Genomic DNA, 19,448 nt, shown 5'->3' with positions numbered 1-19,448 from the left:
TTTTTTTAAGTTACTGCAGCTAAAACTCCTAACAAAGCATTGTGAAATGCAAATAGGTTTACGCCGGATTCAGTGAGGAAAACATTGCCATGCTTTGTTGCCGTCTCCCATCAATGCAGTCCATTGTCCCACGGTTACATCACCGGCAACTCATTCTTCAAAACCCGATTAAACCTCTCGATGCTCATCTTCCGACGGAAACATTCAAACACAGTTCAAACAGGAATTTAGAAAGGGAAGCTTTGGTCCAATGAAACGGGGATTTTTTTTTTTGTCTCTTTCAGCCACATTCAGCTTCTCGACTCAATTGCATTGTTTTGCCACAGCGATTATTATTGGTGAGTTTGCATGTGACTTCCTCACTCATGGGAGTGTTGGAGGTGTTAGTTCTGGGAAAGAGCCTTGAGGTCAAATGAAGCCACTGGACAACTGAGGTCGTGTTATTTCACAGAACTCAAAGAATATTCATTCACACCCATGGTTAAGATGTGAAAACCTCTAAAGCACATCTTTTATTATAGTGGAACATTTTTAAGAATCTATCCTTTGAGGGGTTTTTTTTTATGAGGAAAATACATGCAGTTAAGGTTTAAATAGTGAAGTACAAATTCCTGGTTTTCACATAAAAAAGTGAGACCAAGATTAATAATGTCTGAACTCTTTCTGCTAGACATAAAAACAAAAACAGAGGGGAAAACGTAAAAACAATCAAAAATCTGCAAAAATGCAGCTGCAAAATTTTTCCCGTCCTTAAAGTGATACTTTGCTCGAGCTTTTGATTTTATTTCAGCTTTCTGTTCTATTGAGTCCAGTCACTTGGCATCACTACAGTGATTTACCTGAAATAAAAATCAGATGTCCAGCTGAATCCTCTTGGCATTTGCCTGCTGAAGAACAAAACTTTCAAGATTAAAAAGGAAAACAGCGTAACGAGCCCAGATTGATGCAGAACATCTGGGAGAGGAAGTCACAAATTACAGAGGAAAACTCGACAAAAACGACTGAATCATCACTTTTGAGACATATTTTAGGGTTGCTAGGAAACAACCCAATCATCTCAGTGTGCAGTCGAAAAGCCTATATTTAGATAACCTGTGTAACCGAGAATGACTCCTTACATTCATGTGATAAACTTGGCATGACTATTTTAAATCTTGTATCTTTAGCAGCAAGAAGATGGGATGATTTATAGCTGCCTGAGCAGCAAAGTCTGCTTCAGCTCTTTGGTTTGTGACCAACTCATTTAAAATGTTTCCATATAACCAATTTAAGTCAAAGTTTAATGCATAATAAATGAAATTACAATTTGACAAGCTAAAGAACAAGCTAGAGAAACATTCATGGAAGTGAGTCTGAGATAATTTTCCTGTTGGGATAAAGAACTGTGACAAAGCTTCAACAATCCAGTCGCAATTTAAGGAAAAACGCCTCACACTGTGGGATGCACCAGTACCACTGCCTTAGAAACAAACCCACAGCATGATGCTGCCTCCACTATGCTTGACATTACATTAGGTTTCAAAGCCTCATTTTGACTCCAAGAAATGATCACGCTTTGACTTAGGGAAAATAGTTTGGATTAATTAACTTGTGGAGGCGCCAACCAAAACGTCAAAACCAAAACAAAGGACATTTTAAAAGTATAAATCTGTAAAACCTCACATTGCAAATACCTTAAATGTCCAGAACTTTCTTTTAAAGCGGTCTTTAACAGCTCCTTATGTTTTATGAAGATGTTGCCCGCTTTTTCCTCGTTTTTAGTCCTTTTTAACAGACTACAACTGAATGCTGCTGTGCGTACTTAAAGAAAATGACAAAAAAAAAAAAAATACAAACGAAAAGTCACAAGACTTATGAAAGCAAGACAGAAAAGACAAGACGGAGGAAGAATCTCTGCTGGTAGTTTAAAAAAATCCTTATTTAAACTTATCTTTATGTCACATTACCGCCAAAAACAAACGTAATTCACAGGAATTTATTTATTTGGCCAAGGCCTCTGATGATTTTTAGAGGACATTAGAGAAGAAAGCATCAAGAAGACCAAGAACCATCTCAGATGAATGTGGGAATAAGTTGTAAGGAGGTTTAAAGCAAAGTTAGGTGATAAGACACCTTAAGATTTGAGCATCTCACAGATCTGTTCAATCTGAAGTGACAGAATTGCAAACCAACCAGGACACACTTTCTGTAGTTGAACTTGGAGGCAGAGAAAGAATAGCTTTAATGAGTAGCAAATGTCCTAGGTATGTAGTTTTCCACGTCAGCTTCATACTTATTCTTATAAAATCTCATTAAAACTTGTGGTTGTCACATAAAGCGGGAAAGTTTGAGTATGAATCCTTTTCCAAGGCATCATTTAAAATAAGTAGAAACTTTGCACCCCCTGCTGATCTTTACACAAAACTGCAATGTTTCATAAAAAAAAAGAAAAAGAAACCGTTACGCTTTGAATAGAAAGATAAAGTAGACTTTATTTGATGGTGAAACCTAAACAGTGTCTGTGATTACAAAACAGGTTCCCCGTTTCAAAGTTCACAGAGGCTGGAATGCTGTACTGACAGAAAGGCATCAGAGAAGACCGACAGATGAACTGAACAGAGCAGAAACGAGCAGACATCGGGTTCAGAGGGAACACCATTCAGCGCTGGCTCTCAGAAGTCTTTCCTATAAACCGTGGAGGTCAGGGGTCGCGCTTTTCACATCATGTTTGAGCTCCCAAGGTCAGACGCGTCAGGCGAAAAGTCACTGGGGGTCTGGATTTCTCATCTTTCATGGGTTTTTCTGGTGCAATTTTCTTGGTAATGCAGAGTCACAGTTACATCTCGTTTAGCACCAGGAAGGAGCCGAGACGATTTTAACTGTCGCTCAACCACAGCAACGTCAAAGCCGAGTGGCATTTCCCTGTAAGTAGCCTCCAAACTCAATAAATACACTCCAAAAAAATACACAGAAGCTTATTATGCATCCCATTCCTGGATGACCCAAAAATATTCATCTTCATCAATGCTCAGGCTTTTCGTTTTTGGTCTTTTTAGTTTAACGATTTTAAAGGAACAATTCATTATTGTGGTAAATAATTGCTGTCTGTGTTGCGTCATTTAATACTTTTAACTTTCTTGTAATGCATCTTCTCAATAAAGCATGTAGGTGTTAATTAGTGTGCTTTTTAAGTTTAATTTGGTAGATTTGTTTTAATTCTCAGGACAGAGCCATCATTTACAGGCGCAAAGTTGAAATGCTGAGCTACTCCTTTAAATCAAAATATATATTTTTTTGAATATCAAAAGCCCTTTTCTCAATACTTTAGTGTGACTCCTTTAATAAACAGTGACAAATGTATTAGCTTCATGTTTTCACCAAGATGAAAAAAGTATTTACCAACACCTGCAACCACAAAAATAGGCTAAAAAAATATTACATTTACCTTAAGTATTAATCACTTTTAAATTTGTAGTCTAAAGCAGAATGATTTCAGGAATTATATCCGTTGATCATAAATCATTTATGGCCATGATTCTTCATCTCCTCACAACAATTTTTAAAATTCTTCTTTTTTTTTTTTTTGCATATAAACAGGTCTCTGTATAAATATATATACGGGTGTCTGTATTTATCTGGGTCTGGTCCCATGTGCGAAGAACAAAGAAAAACGCTCCCAACATTCGAGTTCCCTTCTCGTTTCAGGTTTGCACCTACAGGTGTGGGCAGCGACGAGGAAAAGCACATTAAAAATAGACATCTTTAAATAGCTGTTCGGCTTGTTTTCTTCTAAGTGCAGCGCGGTTGGAAACGGTAAATTCAAGTCATCATTTCCTCTCCTTCCCATGTATTATACACTGAGCACGAGAAGAAAAAAAAATCATTACCGATTAGGAAACTAGACGTGGAAGGATACAGCTCTGATCAGACATATAAACAACATACGGCAGCCACACTGTAACATCCAAAAAAAAAAAAAATTGTCTCGTGGAAATATATATATATTTATATATACAAAGAACTGCTGGTGTTCTTTGTAGAACTAAGATTTATTATACTGCCGAGGTGTAATTTGTGTTACATCCTTGTTAATCTTCCTCCAACGGTCCTGAAAGTTGAAGCGCCTCAGAATAAAAAGCTGCCATCCGCTGTCATTTGGCACATGAGACGCTCTCACAGGCTGTGTCGGTAGCGTCTTGATGGAGGTCTTCCATGATGACGGCAGTAGCTTCAACATCGCCGCTGCTCTCCTGGGGGTCATTATTGTTGTTGTTACTGTTGTTGTTGTTAAGGGCTGCAGGAAACCCATGACTGTTGTTCTGGATCTCAGAGGTGCGGCTGACCTGCAGCTCCTCCAGCTTCTTCCACAGCTCGTCCCGCTCCTGCTCCTTTATCATCTCTCTGGAAAAACAACAACCAACTCAATACAGAATGCTGAAGTATTTATGCCCATTTTTCCTTTTTTTAAATTTACCTCTGAGATGGATTTATTTAATTAAGCTTGTAATCTTTACACAAACTATTCAAAACAAGAATTATGAGGAAAAGGTTTGGACATCCTACCAGCTAATCGTTAACTGCATCCTTGTCTGAAGTAAATATAGTAAAGGTATTTTCCCACTCCTCACTTTCATCCAGGCCAGCTGACGGCTACAATATTTGTCGATATTTTTTTCCTCAGATAGTATTGATTTTTCACCCACGAGTATCGATACATTAAATCCTTCTTTTACTTTGAATTTATGTCAAATCCACATGAATTAAATGACTGTTATCACACATGAAATTTTGTACCCAGTTGCACATGTACATTAAAAATTACATGCAATGAAAAATTCAGTTACAATTATTTAAATAATGAAACAAAATGGATAAATCGCATCATCTAATATAAGCGAATAAGCCAAAAAAAAAAAAAAAAAGAAAAAAGGTTATTTTTCTGGACAACCAAATACACAAAGCCACACAATTAATATTTAAGCTAAGCAAATGTATAACAAATGCCTAACAAAAACACCAGTTATTACACCATCAGTTCAATTAATTCAACCCAAATCTATGAAACAGTCGCAAAATGTCAGCAAAATCACTGTCCCTCTGAAATCTTTCAGAAAATCGTAAAAATTTTATCAAATCGTGTCGTTTACCGAATATCGTGATGTATATCATATTGTGAGCAGACTACTGCATCGCATTGTGAGATTAGTTTATCGCTACAGCCTTGTTGTTGAGTAAGAACAAAAAAAATTGGTGATCTTAGTCTTTAAAAAGGAGGAGTACTTTTGAGCTGACGAATTTGGCCCATGTGTCAAAATGTTTGCACATCCCAGCTCTAAAGAAAGTAAATTTAAAAACTAAAAATCAACCTTAAATTTGAATTTTCCATTAGAAGTGTGTTTTTGCTGAAAACTGTCATTAATATTTGATAATAGGGGTAAACGGAGGTTTACTGCTGCTTACCGCTGCTTTTGTGTTTTATAGGAAGCCGTCAGCTCGTCAAACAGAGGGCAGTTCATCTCCATCAGCGTCTTCAGGACGTTGTAGATCAAAGCCACGATTGTCCTGAAACAGAAAAAACAATCAAGAGCTTCAGGAAGACGGCTCACAAACATCACATGCTGGTGGTTTTTACCACAATTTTTCTACTTTTTAATCCCCTCGCATATTCTTGTGTAAACCAAAGTAAACGATGCAGATTTTTAAACTGGATTTAATTTTCAAAATGGATTTTATTATTATATTAGCCTTTAAAGTATTTAAGTTTTTCTTTGGACTTTTGCTGCCTATATTCACTCAGCCAGTCCTTTTCAAGTTAATCTGGTTAACACAAATTATGAAAAAAAAGAAAGAAAGAAAACAATTAAATTGATATAATTGCATCTTAACATTATTTTTTTTTTAGTCTTGGAATTATTACACCACAAGAGCAATTGACCAGAGAGACACTATTTTCTTAAGGACATGATGTACATAAGTGTATGTGTACACATTCAAACATGCCTCTATTATTTTTCTGAAAGGCAGAAAGTGTATGAAGAAAACAAACTTGTGCTAAATTATCTGTGACGAACATAATGGTGCCATCTGTCTGTGTAAATTGTTTGCATATAAAAACAGATTTAAAAACAGACCGCACAAGGTTTATGCGCATGAAAGCTCATCTTTACAGTTACTCAAAATTAAGTTAAAATAAAAATGTCAATCTATTTTCTTTTATTTACATAAGCTAGTTATTTAATCAGTCCCTGCCCTTCTTAAGATTATTTTTGCGCCTCCTACAGCGACAGCACATACTGGTTCCAGTGCTCTTTGGAGATTTTGTACAAGCTGCTGAACATGATGGGAAGGATCTTATCGATGTTCTCCTCGATGAGGCTGAGGATGTACTCGTTGTTCCAGAAGTACAGCGCCCGCTCTGCTACCTGTCAGGACACACAGAGGGAACTTCAGAAAAAACAAAACTGCCATAAAGAAAGTCAAACGGAAGCTGTTTTATGTAAAGATGGAGAAGAAGATGCATTACAGATGGAAGAAAATGCTGCATAAAGATAATGCCTGTTACTTGTTGGTACCTTCAGTCAAATTAATCTTTTTTTTTTTGTATCTAAAATGAGTTTCAAATATCAACAAATCAAAGTTCACGACATTAAAAACTGCTAATAGAAAGCTTGTGAATCCATTAGTCTCCTCTTTATTAAGGGTCTAAATTTAATTAGAAAACAAACATTTTTACGCTCAACACTGGACACGTAATGAAGCATCTAATGCCGAAAGCCAGTTTTTGTCAGGAAAGGTCAAACAATAAAAGACATTTGATCTATGAGAAGCTAAATAGTGAATGCTAAAATCATCCACAAGCCTTTTATTTATAACAATTAGTAATAATGGCACCTACCGCTCCACCTTCTTCAAGTAAACAAAGTCTGCTTATGTAAAACGGGTCAATTTTACCAAAACTGTTCCTAAAAACTCAATTTAATCTGGAAAACGTTTAATGTGCATTTATGTAGTAAAACACTATTACAGATTTACAACAAATGTCACTATAGGTCATTTGTGACCTAAAGAAATAATGACAAAAAAAAGTCAAACATTGTCGCACCTTCTCCAGTGACCTGGTAATTAGCCACAGCTTTAGAAGTTTTCCTCTTTCTGCTATTAAGAGAGCTAATAAATATTTGCTACTCTCCTCAACAACATTTACAGTCTCATTTACCTGAGGGTAATTTCTCTACTTTGTGCTCAGTAATTACAAGTTTCTGTTTTTTTGCTCATCCTTACAGGTAAAAAAAGTTCTTCAAGAACAGGTGAGACTACATATGGGAATAAATGCAAGGCTGTTTGGCACTGACTGAGGCAATTTGAGACTTTTTAAATAACTAGGCAGGTTTTTTGGCAGCATACCATTTATGAAAAACAAGCATCTTCAAAAAAAAAAAAAAAAAAAAAGAAAATACATTTATTGAGCAAATTCTCTAGTTTCTGGCTATGTTTGTCTATGGTTTAACCAGTGTTGCAAAAAAGACTGAAGCAACTAATTTGTAGAAATGAAAACATTTGCTTCTAGTCTGAAAGGTCTGGAAATAAAATTTTTTGTTGTCCACACTTGTTTAGACCTGAAATAAATCAAACTTGAAGCATTCAGAAAAAAGGAACTACGGTAAAGTGATGCAAATCTGCAAAAAAAAAATTAAATTTCTTCAGTTAATTTAATGATATGCACAAAAGTCTGAGTAAAGTATAATTGGCTGAAGATATTAATGGAAGCACTGCTGGTAACTTAAATCCCATCTGACTAAAAACAAGTCGAGTTAAATGAACAGTAAATTCTATATTAATAAAAGGTTTCAGTGTTTAGTCTCTGTGTAAAAGTGCGTCTGTTCTTCTGTTATGTTATGTTTTACTGTTAACTAAAATCTTTTAGGGTTTAAAAACATCCTTCCTTACATCTGTGTATTTTGAGCTTACCTGAAAATGTGGGTTGGACACACATTTAGAAATCTGCTTGAATAATGGCTCTTGGATCTTTTTAAACTGCGACGGTTCGATGACATCCAGGATCTCCTCTATTTCGCCCAGGAACATCACCTGAGTGGGAAGGTGAAAATTACAAAAAATTAGCACCACATAACAGACAGAAATAGCTGAAAACTGCACAAAGAGACGAAGAGTACCTCTTTTTGGCTGCAGGTTTTCGGCCAGAACTTCAACAGGCCGCGGATCACCTATAGAGACATCAGAAATTCTGTTTTACGCTCGTTCATGTGGGCGGTTTCTAGTAACCACTATAAAATAATTTGCTGCGGCAGACTAATCTAGTGCAGTGAGCTTTGAGTGGGAGGAAGGATAAAAACGGTACCGGCTCGGTAAGCGATGGATCTTTCTCCAGGAACTGAACCACACAGTAAGCCAGCTGAAGTACAGAAAAACAGAAAAAAATAAATAAACATGCATTTTCATTTCCAAGCCACTAGAAGGTGCTGCAATACAGAGATCGGAATTTTTTTTTTTTTACCTGTGCATGGAAAAGGGACAATGCTTTAGCTGTGTGCAACGGGATGAGCACTTTCATCAGGAACTGCTTGTGCTCTGCTTTCAGAGGCAACGCGAAACCGTTGATGATACTGTAAACAAAAAACACGCCTCGATAGATTACAGAAAACACAAAGGAATTCCATCAGCAGAACGGCTGTTTTCCAAACAGCATGCTCTGAAATACTGATCTCATTCTGCTCAAGCCTGCAAACCAGATCAGGACACGATCAAATGTATCACGATGTACAGAGACAGTTTAAATCAGCATAATCAGTTTTATTTATGGCAAGGAAAAACCCAAAAACCTTTCAATTTAATCTTCCCTCACCTTCCGAGGATCTCTAGCAGTTCGGCCACACCATTAAAGTGTTCGGTTTCATAGATGAACCTGGAAAAGGAAAAAAAAAAAAAAAAACACAAGCAAAGAAAATATAACATTGTTAAAACGTAAAACTTTAAAACTGGAGCAGATTAATCAGATTACTTGAATCTGGGTGAATTTAAAAATACTGTTGAAATGACTAACATACAGAATAAATAAGTGAAAACTTTATAAACTCCAGGCATTCTGAAAGCAATAAATAATATATATATATATATATCTTTCTTTAAGTTATAAGAAACCAAACTTAATTTCCCTCGTAAAACAAAACCAAGAGGAAAAAAATACAATTAAAACAAAGAATTTATAGATTTAATTACACATGAACAGGTTCAGGAACAGGAAAACCGTGGGAAAAAGAAAAGACTGCAACTTCAACAAGGGCCCTTCTAATGTCCTCTATTTTGACTTATTTTCTGAACAAACTGCACTGGGAGCGTCATCATACCTGAAAGTCCCTCCTACTCTACAATAATAAACTGATAGATTAAATAATTTCTAAAAGTCTCAAACACAGCTGGTTTTATTTCAAAGGGAAATAAGAGATGCATCCTACTGTAGGACAACTTTTAAGAACCATATTGCTCACAAAAATGCTATTTTATGACTGTTATCTTTAGTACTTTAGTGATCTAACAAAAACTGCACAAAGATCTAATTTAAATCTCTTTTTTGCTCAAATATCTTTAAATGATTCTTGCGTTCGATTGAAAATGGCTAAAATAGCAGCTGTAGTAGAAGTGAACACTATCGACGCTACTTTAAAAAATTACAGAAATATCTGTATCCTTGGGAGGGAAATATTAGGAAAAGAGGGTCAGCTCAAAACTTTTGCACAGTAATATCCATATGAAAAAGCAAATCCGAATCAGGTTTCACCACCACAAAGAGACAAACAAAAATAATCAATGAGCTCTACATAATTCACCTTCACCTGTTTGATAAAGCATTTCCATCTGTCTGCTATGTACAGAGCCTGACAACTGTGGCCCTATTTTTATCCTCCGTGGCAGATGGCCAACGTCGGGGCCACCCGTTTTGCCACCTCGCCTGTTGGAAACGACATCAAGCGTTCCCTGCCTCAATCATCCAAAGCTCATCGTCACACAGCAACAGCAGCAATAAAGCCGCAGAGAACTGCTGGGAAGAATAAGTGATGATTCTCACTCACAGCTTCGAGTCTCCTTAGTAATCAGGAGGGAATCTGAGATGTTGGATGAAAATTAATGAGTTATGCTCATTGCTGCAAACTACACCTGGATTAAAAGAAACAAAGGGCTTTCTGGGTAAAGTCAAGAGATTTAGCAGACATTTTTAAACCAACTTTTCCCTTTTGCAAGTATCCTTTGATAAATAAAACTTTTATTCTCTGGAATGTATTCCACACAAATGAACCTGTCCTTATTTCTATGCAGCATTTATCAGCAAAAGACATGCTTCCCTGCTAATAATTAACTCACTTCAAGAAGATGTTGTTGATCTGCTTCCTGATGAAGGCTCTCAAGCCCAGGAATTTTCCGTAAATCCGATGGAGAATAGTCTTCAGGAAGTCCCGCTCCCTCGGGTCCTCGCTGTCAAACAGCTCCAGCAGCTGCAGAACGAAGAAGAATCTTATCAAAAACTTATTGACTTATTGCAGGAAAAAGGTAATCTATTTCACTTTTGTTTTTAAGGAAATCCTTCATTTTGTTTGAGAAGCCAACAGAAACATCCTCCATCATCTGGTGAGCTAAAAACAGACATTTTATGTAATGGTCATTGCTGTCCTTTATGACTCAAATACACTCCCTTTACTACATGTGTAGCTCATATAATAACTCCTCTTGGTGGTGTTAAGACCACGTCATCTCGCTTAAGTCCCAAATATCCTAAAAATGTGTTGGATTACCAACTGTGATGCAGCTAAGTGGTGACTGTTTCCAGACAAAGTACGAATAATCAAGCTCTGTTTTACCAGAAACTCACACTTTACTTCCCATGCACACAGTACATGTGCCTGAGCGCTCAATAATGTAAACAGCCTTCAAGCCCCCAGAATTAAGCAGCTATTTACAGACATGTGATGAGTCATCATTACAATTCAGTTTGAGGAAAGCAAAGCCAAAGCCACCAAAATAAAAAAAAGTAGTGTTTGTGGGTTTTATGCTCATCTTCTGCTCGCATTTTACAGTCACCTTGGTGAGAGGGCAGGCAGCTTGTTTCTATCCCAGTTTACTGCCAAGGACAAGACTTCATCATGTTTGTGCACATTGTTTTTGTGTGTGTTTTTTCCCCCTGCCGATTTAAATACATTCAGCTGTTCTGTATCATTCAATGGTGCAAGCAGTCTAACTGTTGCAACAGAGTATTGCGACTGTAGATTTGCACAAGGATGCAACTGTTTTCATGTTATTACTTCTTACTCCACAGGAAATTTTAAGCATCATTTTATAACCTTTCATGCAATCATTTCAAAGCTGGTGAAGTTTGCAGCCGATGTTGGACGAGTTTTTAGAAACGATGCATTCAGAGCCTAAACCAACAGAAACAGCGGAAATTTCTAGATAATATATGTGGTGTCAAAATTTAACACCACTTTAGGAATCGCTAGATCATGATGCTGCCACCATGTTTCAGAGAGGACCTAGTGAGAAGGCAGACCTTTGGTACTTCATTGATCTAGTGAGTTTGGGGCGATTTGCATGTGGTTGTCCTGTCATCATATTCCAGCTCCTCCAGATTTACCACGGACCTCTTCACTGCTTCTGTGGTTCATTTTCTGCTTGCCTGTCAGATCAGGTGGATCAGAATGTGTCTTGCTACAGTTGTGTAAAACACTTTCTCCTGCTTTGAACGTCTCCTCATACCTCATCCCTGACCTGTCTGGTGTGTTGCTTATTTGCTAATGCTCTCTGAAAGCGGAGACCTTCGAGGGCTTTATTTAGGTAATAGAAAAAAAAAATCACTATGAATTTCAGAAATGTCCACATGTCAGGTTGTGTAACATCACAATATATGGAGTGATGGACAGACATGGATTTGTGAATGAATCTTAAATGAAATGATGAATGAATTGAAAAAAAGTCTAAAAATAATATTTTGTCATACTCCATCTTCTTTCTCCTTTTTCAGACCCAGAAATAAATTAGATTCCAAACGTTTTCAGACCATAGGATCTCTGGATCTTCAAAGAGCAGAAGTAATTACACTGAAATTGAATTACATAAAAGTAAAGTTTCAGTCAGGTGATGTGTGATGTAATACATTTGGCAATATTGACAATCTTTCTAAAAATACTAAATTACAAGCCTGCAAGTTATAAACTAGATAACTAGTTAAATGTGAGCCTTGCAATATTGGCTTGAATGTGTTTTGAATAAATAAATAAAAAGTATATATCCGGAAAAATTCAGACCTTCATTGCATTATTTTGAACTAATTTGGCTACAGTTACATACATAGTGTACAGTGCTATTGTGATGATGTACGTTGAGTCATTTAATTGTACTTGTGATGGTCAGGTAAATATTAACAAGCATTATTTGGATTTCTTTTGTGATAAAAGCACGACATTTGACAATGTGGTATAGTTAAACAACAGATTGATATGTGCACCATAAATTCCAGCAGCTCTGGCTATTCACTTGCAGTAGGCTTTCAAGAGTTACATAAGCACTCAATCAACACTGAAGTTGATCAATAATATTTAAATGGGATATGGCCATTGGGTCTGTGTTTATTATGAAATGAACACAGCCACAGTGTAATGCGGGGGTGCTGGTTTCGCCTGAGGGGGAAACATCAATATTCAATCACAAAAGGTCACGCTAGGACGTTAGCTCTCAGCAAAGTCATCATGCAACAAATACACAGAAGTGCTTATGAAAAAAATATGAGATCTAAGATGCTTTCATTACTGCACAATGTCATTGTTAATTATGACTGTTAAATTGTCACTCAAATGACTTTCTAATATGAGAGCAGCTTTCTATTTCCGTCTAAAACCTCCGGCTCTCGCTGACACTGGGTGGACAAAGTCAAATTAAAGGCTGCGCTCTTCATTTTCTCACCCTCTTTCATTCTTTCCAGTAAGATAAAAACCCATACATTTAAAAAAAAATAAAAAATAGTTAAAAGAAAATATTTTTAACATCATTCTGGTGCAACTTGACAAAGTGACTGAAATTAAATAGCGAGCTCATCCGACTTGTTTGCAAAGGCTCAACTGATCCCAACAGGATGACATTGAATAAACCACAGGCATGTTAACAACCTGCTTTTAATCAGCCCTTTTTAACATCGGTAGTATAAATTCTGAAATTTATTGTGCTTCAATAAACTGTCTAAAACAAATGTATCCTTTTTTGGGATGCAGAAACTGCTAGAACATCCTAATCTGCAGCAGGTTCCAAGAAGATGACCCATTTGTTGAACCATAAGTTGAAGGTCAGCCAGATCGTTAAATGATTAAACATTGGAGCATCGTATTCTCATTATTTCAGAATGATGAAGTAGAACATTATCAGCTGGGAAATACGGCAAAAAGAGGAAAATTAATGCACTGAGTTGAGGGAAAGTTATGTCCCTAGATATTGATCTGTGGTTATAAATAAATTGATTGGGACTGTGGATGCAGCCAGAGTTCAATAAAAAATGTGTCTAATCATCATCTCACTACAGATGCCTACTATCAAACTTTTATCAATCTATAATCATTACATCACTCAAAGAGACAGAATGCAGTGTTTTACAGACTACGTGTATTATAATCATTAGAAAAGTGAGCTAGCCTCGATATAAATACAGAACAAAATGCTGCCTTTGAAACAGAGCTACTCAGCATTTTTTATACAAACATTGCAGACTTTTCCGGACTCAGTGTCCCAGAGCTCGCAGTCGTAAAGCTCGCCATATATTTACGGTAAATATTTCTGCCACGGGCAGGCTCTAAATATGGAATATGTAAAAGTAAAAAATGGAAAAAGGGAAACGAGAAAGGAAGGCAGGAAAGAAGGACAACTCTTAGACAATGCAACAGAACATCCGATTGTCTAGTTGTATGGAATTACAAATATTTTTCCATTCTATTATTTTCAATCTCCATTACTGTTCAACATAACCTTAAACGTGTTTGCTATGCAGTCTGGAAATTTTATTATTTGGCAGCAGAAAATTATGGATGACTTTTAAACATGTACTTATATACATCTCTTTAAGAAGTTGTATATCTGCAATATTGTATAGAACAGTCAAAGAGGTCATTTCTTTATGTTGGCCCATCCTTTGTCGCTACACCAGCTTCGACAATTGTGGAAACGCTTTTGGAGACCAAGGGAATTGCTATACATTTTTCCAGAAGTGCATTTGTGAGGTCAGACATTAATGTTGGGCAAGAAGGTCCAATTCTTAGTTTCCCTTCCAATTAATGCCAAAGGTATTTTATGATGCTGAGGTCAGGACTCTATGCCGGCCAATCATGTCCTTCCATGCCAAACTCTCACCTGTGCATTTATAGACTTTGCTTCGGGCACTAGAGCGTAGTCATGTTGGAACAGGAGTGGGCCATTCCTAAACTATTCAAACAAAGTTGAACGAGCAAAATTGTGCAACACACTTAAGTACCTTTCCACAGAGCTAAGGGGATAAACCTAATTCCTGAAAAGGAGCCGCACACTAAAACCCGGTAAAGTTGCTGTCACTCCCAATTGCTCGTTATAAACCCACCAAGAGTTGACAGTATAGTATTTAGCAAAGGAAATTTTTTGCACAGGTGGCATCAACAGAGTTCCTAAAAGCGCATTATTCTTTAATGCATGTATTGTACAAGGCGGATTTGAGCATTTTGGTGACACTAAAAATTCAAAACTTAAAAAGGTGCATAAAGGCAAATATATGAAATGATTTACCCCTAAAGAACAAGCTAATGGAATTTAATGTATGTTCTGATCCAATACAAAGCTCTTCAATTACTGATAAAATATTCTTATCTCAATTACTTTGGTGAATACTAATCAAGTTAAACAAAAAAAGTTCTAGCAAAGTTTGAGAATGTGCCTAAATGGTTCTGTTGACATTCACCTCAACCATTTGGAGCCAAAACTGAAATTTACTACCTGTACACACCTGATTTGAAACAAAATGGGTTAAAGTGAGAAATTGACCACTACAAACCGAATGAAAATGGGATTTACAAAAAAAGAAAGGGTGCTGTGCAGAAAGCTGAAAAGCAGCAGATATCCTTCAAAGTCCTTTACTGACTCAAACATGAGTTAAGAAAGCATTTTTCTACATTTACAAAACTGTAAATTAAGTTTCACAACAGGAAAAAGATCCCAAAATATATTGCTGCAAGTCTCTGGATCATCACATATCAGAAACTCTTCACTTCTCTAATATTCATGGAACAGATTTTACCCAATCTATAAAAATGCTATCCAATTAAAAATAAAGACAGATGTCAAGTGGCTCATAAGCCCAAACTAACTGGGCACCAGAAGTATCTACTAATCTACATGGCAAAATTCATGAGCAATGAAAGTTTTTTGTCAGAGCTCAACTGGTAAAAAGATGAAGTAATAATACACTGTGAGCTAGATGTGGGTTTTACTTTAAATGAATATTGGGAGGGGGGCAAAAAAACCCAAAACACCCTCATTTTAGTAAGCCACAAATTGAGGTTCCCCACGGCAACACAGAAAGGCACAGCTACGCTCTGTACAAAAAAAGTTTAAAATACATCCCGACAACATGCAGAAGCTTCAAATATGGTTATTTTCCAGAATGTCGGCTGTTTTCTGATCCAGCATCACCAAAAGAGTAAAACAAACCAATGAAGTGGCGGAGCAGAAAAGTGGACATAATGAGCCGCAAAGAAAGCCATCAAATCTTTACTCAGTTTTTTTCGTCTCCTTATGAATCTCCGGCTCTCATGGCTGCAGCACATCTCACTGGGAAAGCTGTGTTTTATGATAATTGAAGTTAATCAGGCCTTTTCTGACTGGCTTTTATTGCCAGCCAGCGCTGGACCACACTCTTCTTCTCTCCTCCTGAAGAGTAAACAACAGGCAGCTATTTAAAGCTCACAAACGACTCACTCACATCATGGAAAGTCGAACCAGGCACCTCGGATGTGGCTCGGCCGACATTCCAAACCTTATAATGCCTGTTAGCAACTGCTACAAGACGTGAAGCATTCCTGAAGTAGGTGGGTGCTGAGCGTGGACATATGTAGACGAGTTGCAGCAGATTGTCTGATTCAGCCACAAAAAGTGAAGTGTAGGCTGGTGAAATGCGGCGATAGCGTCTGCTCTACTTGACACATTTGAAATCTCCAACTTTCTTGATTTAGACTTCCACACACTGTGAGATACATTCGCAAAATCCAGACAATGCAACAAATTGGTAATGCAAAACATTTTGGGGAAAAATCCACCTACCTGCAGCACAAATTTCTGATCAATAAATCGCTTTGCAATGCTGGGCTGAAAGTCTGGATTCTCTAAGAAGCGCAGCAGAAACTCGTAGACCAGCTAGAAAGGAAAACAGAAAACATTTATACACACACACATATATATATATATATATATATATATATATATATAAAAAATAAAAACACTCTGCAATCACTCTGAAACAAAAGTATGAAATCTCAAGTATAAAAGTTTAGAAAACGTACTTGGATATGAGGCCATGCAGCTTCTAAGGTGGGTTCATCCTCCTCTGGGTCGAAATCGGGATTGTCACTTGGTGGAAGAGCCCGAAAAATATTGGTGCTGATCTGCAGGGAGGTGGGGAAACGAAGTAAATTTTTATTAAAATAAAACCATAAAAAATTTTTAATGAAGCAGAAGAATGCTGAAAAACAAAAAAACATAATTTCTGTGTTAATATGATCCTATGTAAATTTTTTGGCCTGGTATAGATCGTTTTCCGTGTTTCTCACTACCTCTGATTAATGTCAAGCTCTTAATACAAGCATCTACTGGAGGAGATGTTCCAGCGATATTCAAACTTTGCCTCGACATTACAGATGCTTACCAACACTGCTACACCAGTCCTTCCTTCCCGTTAATAAACCGCATACTGTGTTGTAGCGTGGTGTGGCTCTAAATGAATTTGCTTACAGCCCATTTGCATGCGTCACATCTCACACGCCGATGATTCTTCAGATAACATTTTGAAAATAGTGCCTTGTATCTTAAGGTTTTTATGTGATAAAAGAAAGCAAAACACAACTTTAATCTTTTTTCTTTCAAAAAATATTTGAGAAGAGGGACATGTATCTGTATCCAGCCCCTAGAAAACTGACACCCTTAAATAAAATCCAGTTCAACCAATTGATTTTGCATTACCTGTAGATATCCAAGCAAATATACGGGACAATTATTTCCACTGATTTACTTGAATCTGAAGTAAATGGAAAGCCTTATGAGGTTCTGTGTGTGGTTTTTCTTAATTTAGGAGAGAAAGGAAACATGTGGAAGGTGGTATTCCGGTCAAATTAGGCAACAGTTAAACTATTTGACCTACTTACAAATCATGTGTACCAACGTTTCCAGGAGAAAGCTCACACTCTACATCACCCCGAACACAAAATACAGTCAGTAATAGTGGTGGCATTTTGGTGTGGGATGCTTTTGTGTCAGTGGAAAAACTAATGGATCTGTATGCAGGAAAATCCAGCGGGAAAACCTGTCAGCGGATGCAGAAGACAAAACTGATCGAACTACGAGTCTAAATTTCAATGTTTATAAAGGCCCAGTCAGAGCAAAGATGTAAATCCAGTTGATATTTACGTGACAAGACCTAAAAATAATGCTATTCACGGATGCTCTTTGTCTTATCTGACAGAACAGAAGTTAATTTGCAAAGAAGAAAGGGTTCAAATGTTTGTGTTTAGATGTGCACAGCTGTGCAGAGCTAGGTAGAACTGAAACCCTCAAAAGCAGCTGAAATAACAGACAGGAGTCAGAGGGGCTGCAAAGGAATCACACCTTTTTGGACTTTGGTAACTTGGTAAAAAAAAAAAAAAGAAAAAAGAAAAAAACCCCCATCATCTATATTTTCCTTCTACTTTGAAATCACACACAATCCCAGTGAAACATACAGAATAATGTTGGTGAAAAGTCACTAAGCAGCCTGAGCCACCTTCTGATTATAGCAAAACAATTAAATGTTGTTACTGAAACAGAAGGGCAACTGACAGACCATTACCAATTCTGCATCTGCCACAACCTCTTAATAAAATTCTGCAACGAAGACAATCACTGTAGACAGGTCGCTGCCACCTCTAGCCCCCGTATTGTTATTTTTAGCTGGGGTAAATTTGAGAGTGATAAACACACACACAAGCAGCGGGGAGCTAGAAAAGCCAGTGTTACGTGATTGGATGGACAAACTCGCGCTGAAGTGATCGAGGCAACATCAAATTAAGTATTGGCAGCTGGAAAATCCAGCTGACACTAATGGGAGAGGAAGGCAGCAAAGGAGTTGTAAACCTCGACAAAACTGAAAAACAAATGGAAAATCAAGAAAAACCTTTTCATTTGAGTAATTTCTGAAGCAGCTGGCAGCAACATCACAGAGGGAAAAGTTAAAAACATTTACTGATGGCCCAATAACAGCCAACTAATAAAATCCACACGGCTGTTAGACTGATTGAAATTTGTGATCAGACATGAATGACTTGTGATAAATCAGAAATTGGGAAAACATCCTACTAATACATGACTTAAGTTCTTAATATGCATGCTTCTTTCTGCAAAGTGATGGGTCTTATTTAACAGCTTATCTGCCATATTAGCACAAACACTTCAATGTTAAGACAATTATGTCTCACAAAAAAAAAAAAAAACGAAACTCCTTCGCAACATGTTAATCCAAATATAGCCCAGCTACAAGCTAATGTATTTTACTGGAAAAGTTGCTGATAATTCTGACAAAGAGGGGGAAGTGAAGCCTCAATGCATCCCCACAGCATAATGCTGCCACCACCATGTGTAATTGTGGCGATGATGTTTTCAGTGTGAAGTGTCACGTTACTTTCAAAACAACCTTGTGGCAAAAAGGTAACCCAAAAGATAAATTCATCCTTCATCTGACCAGAGCAGATGCCCTTCACGGCTCGTGGCAAACATCATAGAGGTCTTTATTTGTAAAAGTTCAAATGATGTGAATATTTTTACATGCAACACTTTCGTCAGGTGGGTGTCTGCGTCAGCGCAACGATTATAACTGATGCAGCATTTCTGCTTTAGTCACCTCCTTCGGTGACTATTCAGAACACAGACCCACGACAGCGACCCTTTAGTTCTTGGCTTAAAGGAATGGTGTGAATAGAAGAGGGAAGGTCTGCCATGTCCAACATCTGTTCGTAAGCACAGCTGCTCTGGTTTCTTAGCAACGTCACAATGAACACAGACCGATTTCAATATCACACTCCCAACACGCGCCTCCTTTATGACCTGGATTATTCAAGAGGCTGAAATAAAAAGACTGGATGGAGCTTGAAAAACGGCAGGAATATCTACTTTATTTCGTTGTTCACTCGCTGCAGCTTTAATTGAATTTTGGG

The 19,448-nt window shown here is 37.2% G+C and overlaps 1 protein-coding gene across 2 annotated transcripts in view; it reads right to left on the bottom strand.

Moving 5' to 3' along the window:
* Nucleotides 1-2,451: 2,451 nt before the first annotated feature.
* ppp2r5a (protein phosphatase 2, regulatory subunit B', alpha isoform) overlaps nucleotides 2,452-19,448 on the bottom strand; it is a 37,843-nt gene continuing 20,846 nt past the window's right edge. The window contains exons 3-14 of one of the 2 annotated variants that reach the window (XM_008397524.2): nucleotides 16,551-16,652; nucleotides 16,312-16,404; nucleotides 10,357-10,487; nucleotides 8,843-8,902; nucleotides 8,495-8,603; nucleotides 8,339-8,392; nucleotides 8,154-8,204; nucleotides 7,948-8,067; nucleotides 6,274-6,401; nucleotides 5,440-5,541; nucleotides 4,323-4,380; nucleotides 2,452-4,229 (exon numbers count right to left, since the gene is read on the bottom strand). In XM_008397524.2, coding sequence (XP_008395746.1) covers nucleotides 4,131-4,229; nucleotides 4,323-4,380; nucleotides 5,440-5,541; nucleotides 6,274-6,401; nucleotides 7,948-8,067; nucleotides 8,154-8,204; nucleotides 8,339-8,392; nucleotides 8,495-8,603; nucleotides 8,843-8,902; nucleotides 10,357-10,487; nucleotides 16,312-16,404; nucleotides 16,551-16,652 — 1,107 coding nt within the window. In that variant the 3' untranslated portion in view covers nucleotides 2,452-4,130. Of the gene's footprint in view, nucleotides 4,381-5,439; nucleotides 5,542-6,273; nucleotides 6,402-7,947; nucleotides 8,068-8,153; nucleotides 8,205-8,338; nucleotides 8,393-8,494; nucleotides 8,604-8,842; nucleotides 8,903-10,356; nucleotides 10,488-16,311; nucleotides 16,405-16,550; nucleotides 16,653-19,448 lie in introns of both variants that reach the window. The other variant, XM_008397523.2, reaches the window with a different exon arrangement.

This window comes from Poecilia reticulata, linkage group LG21, assembly GCF_000633615.1.
Source record: "Poecilia reticulata strain Guanapo linkage group LG21, Guppy_female_1.0+MT, whole genome shotgun sequence".
NCBI lineage: Eukaryota > Metazoa > Chordata > Actinopteri > Cyprinodontiformes > Poeciliidae > Poecilia > Poecilia reticulata.
The sequence above is the reverse complement of the archived record's forward strand: the minus strand, read 5'-3'. Positions and strand labels throughout refer to the sequence as shown.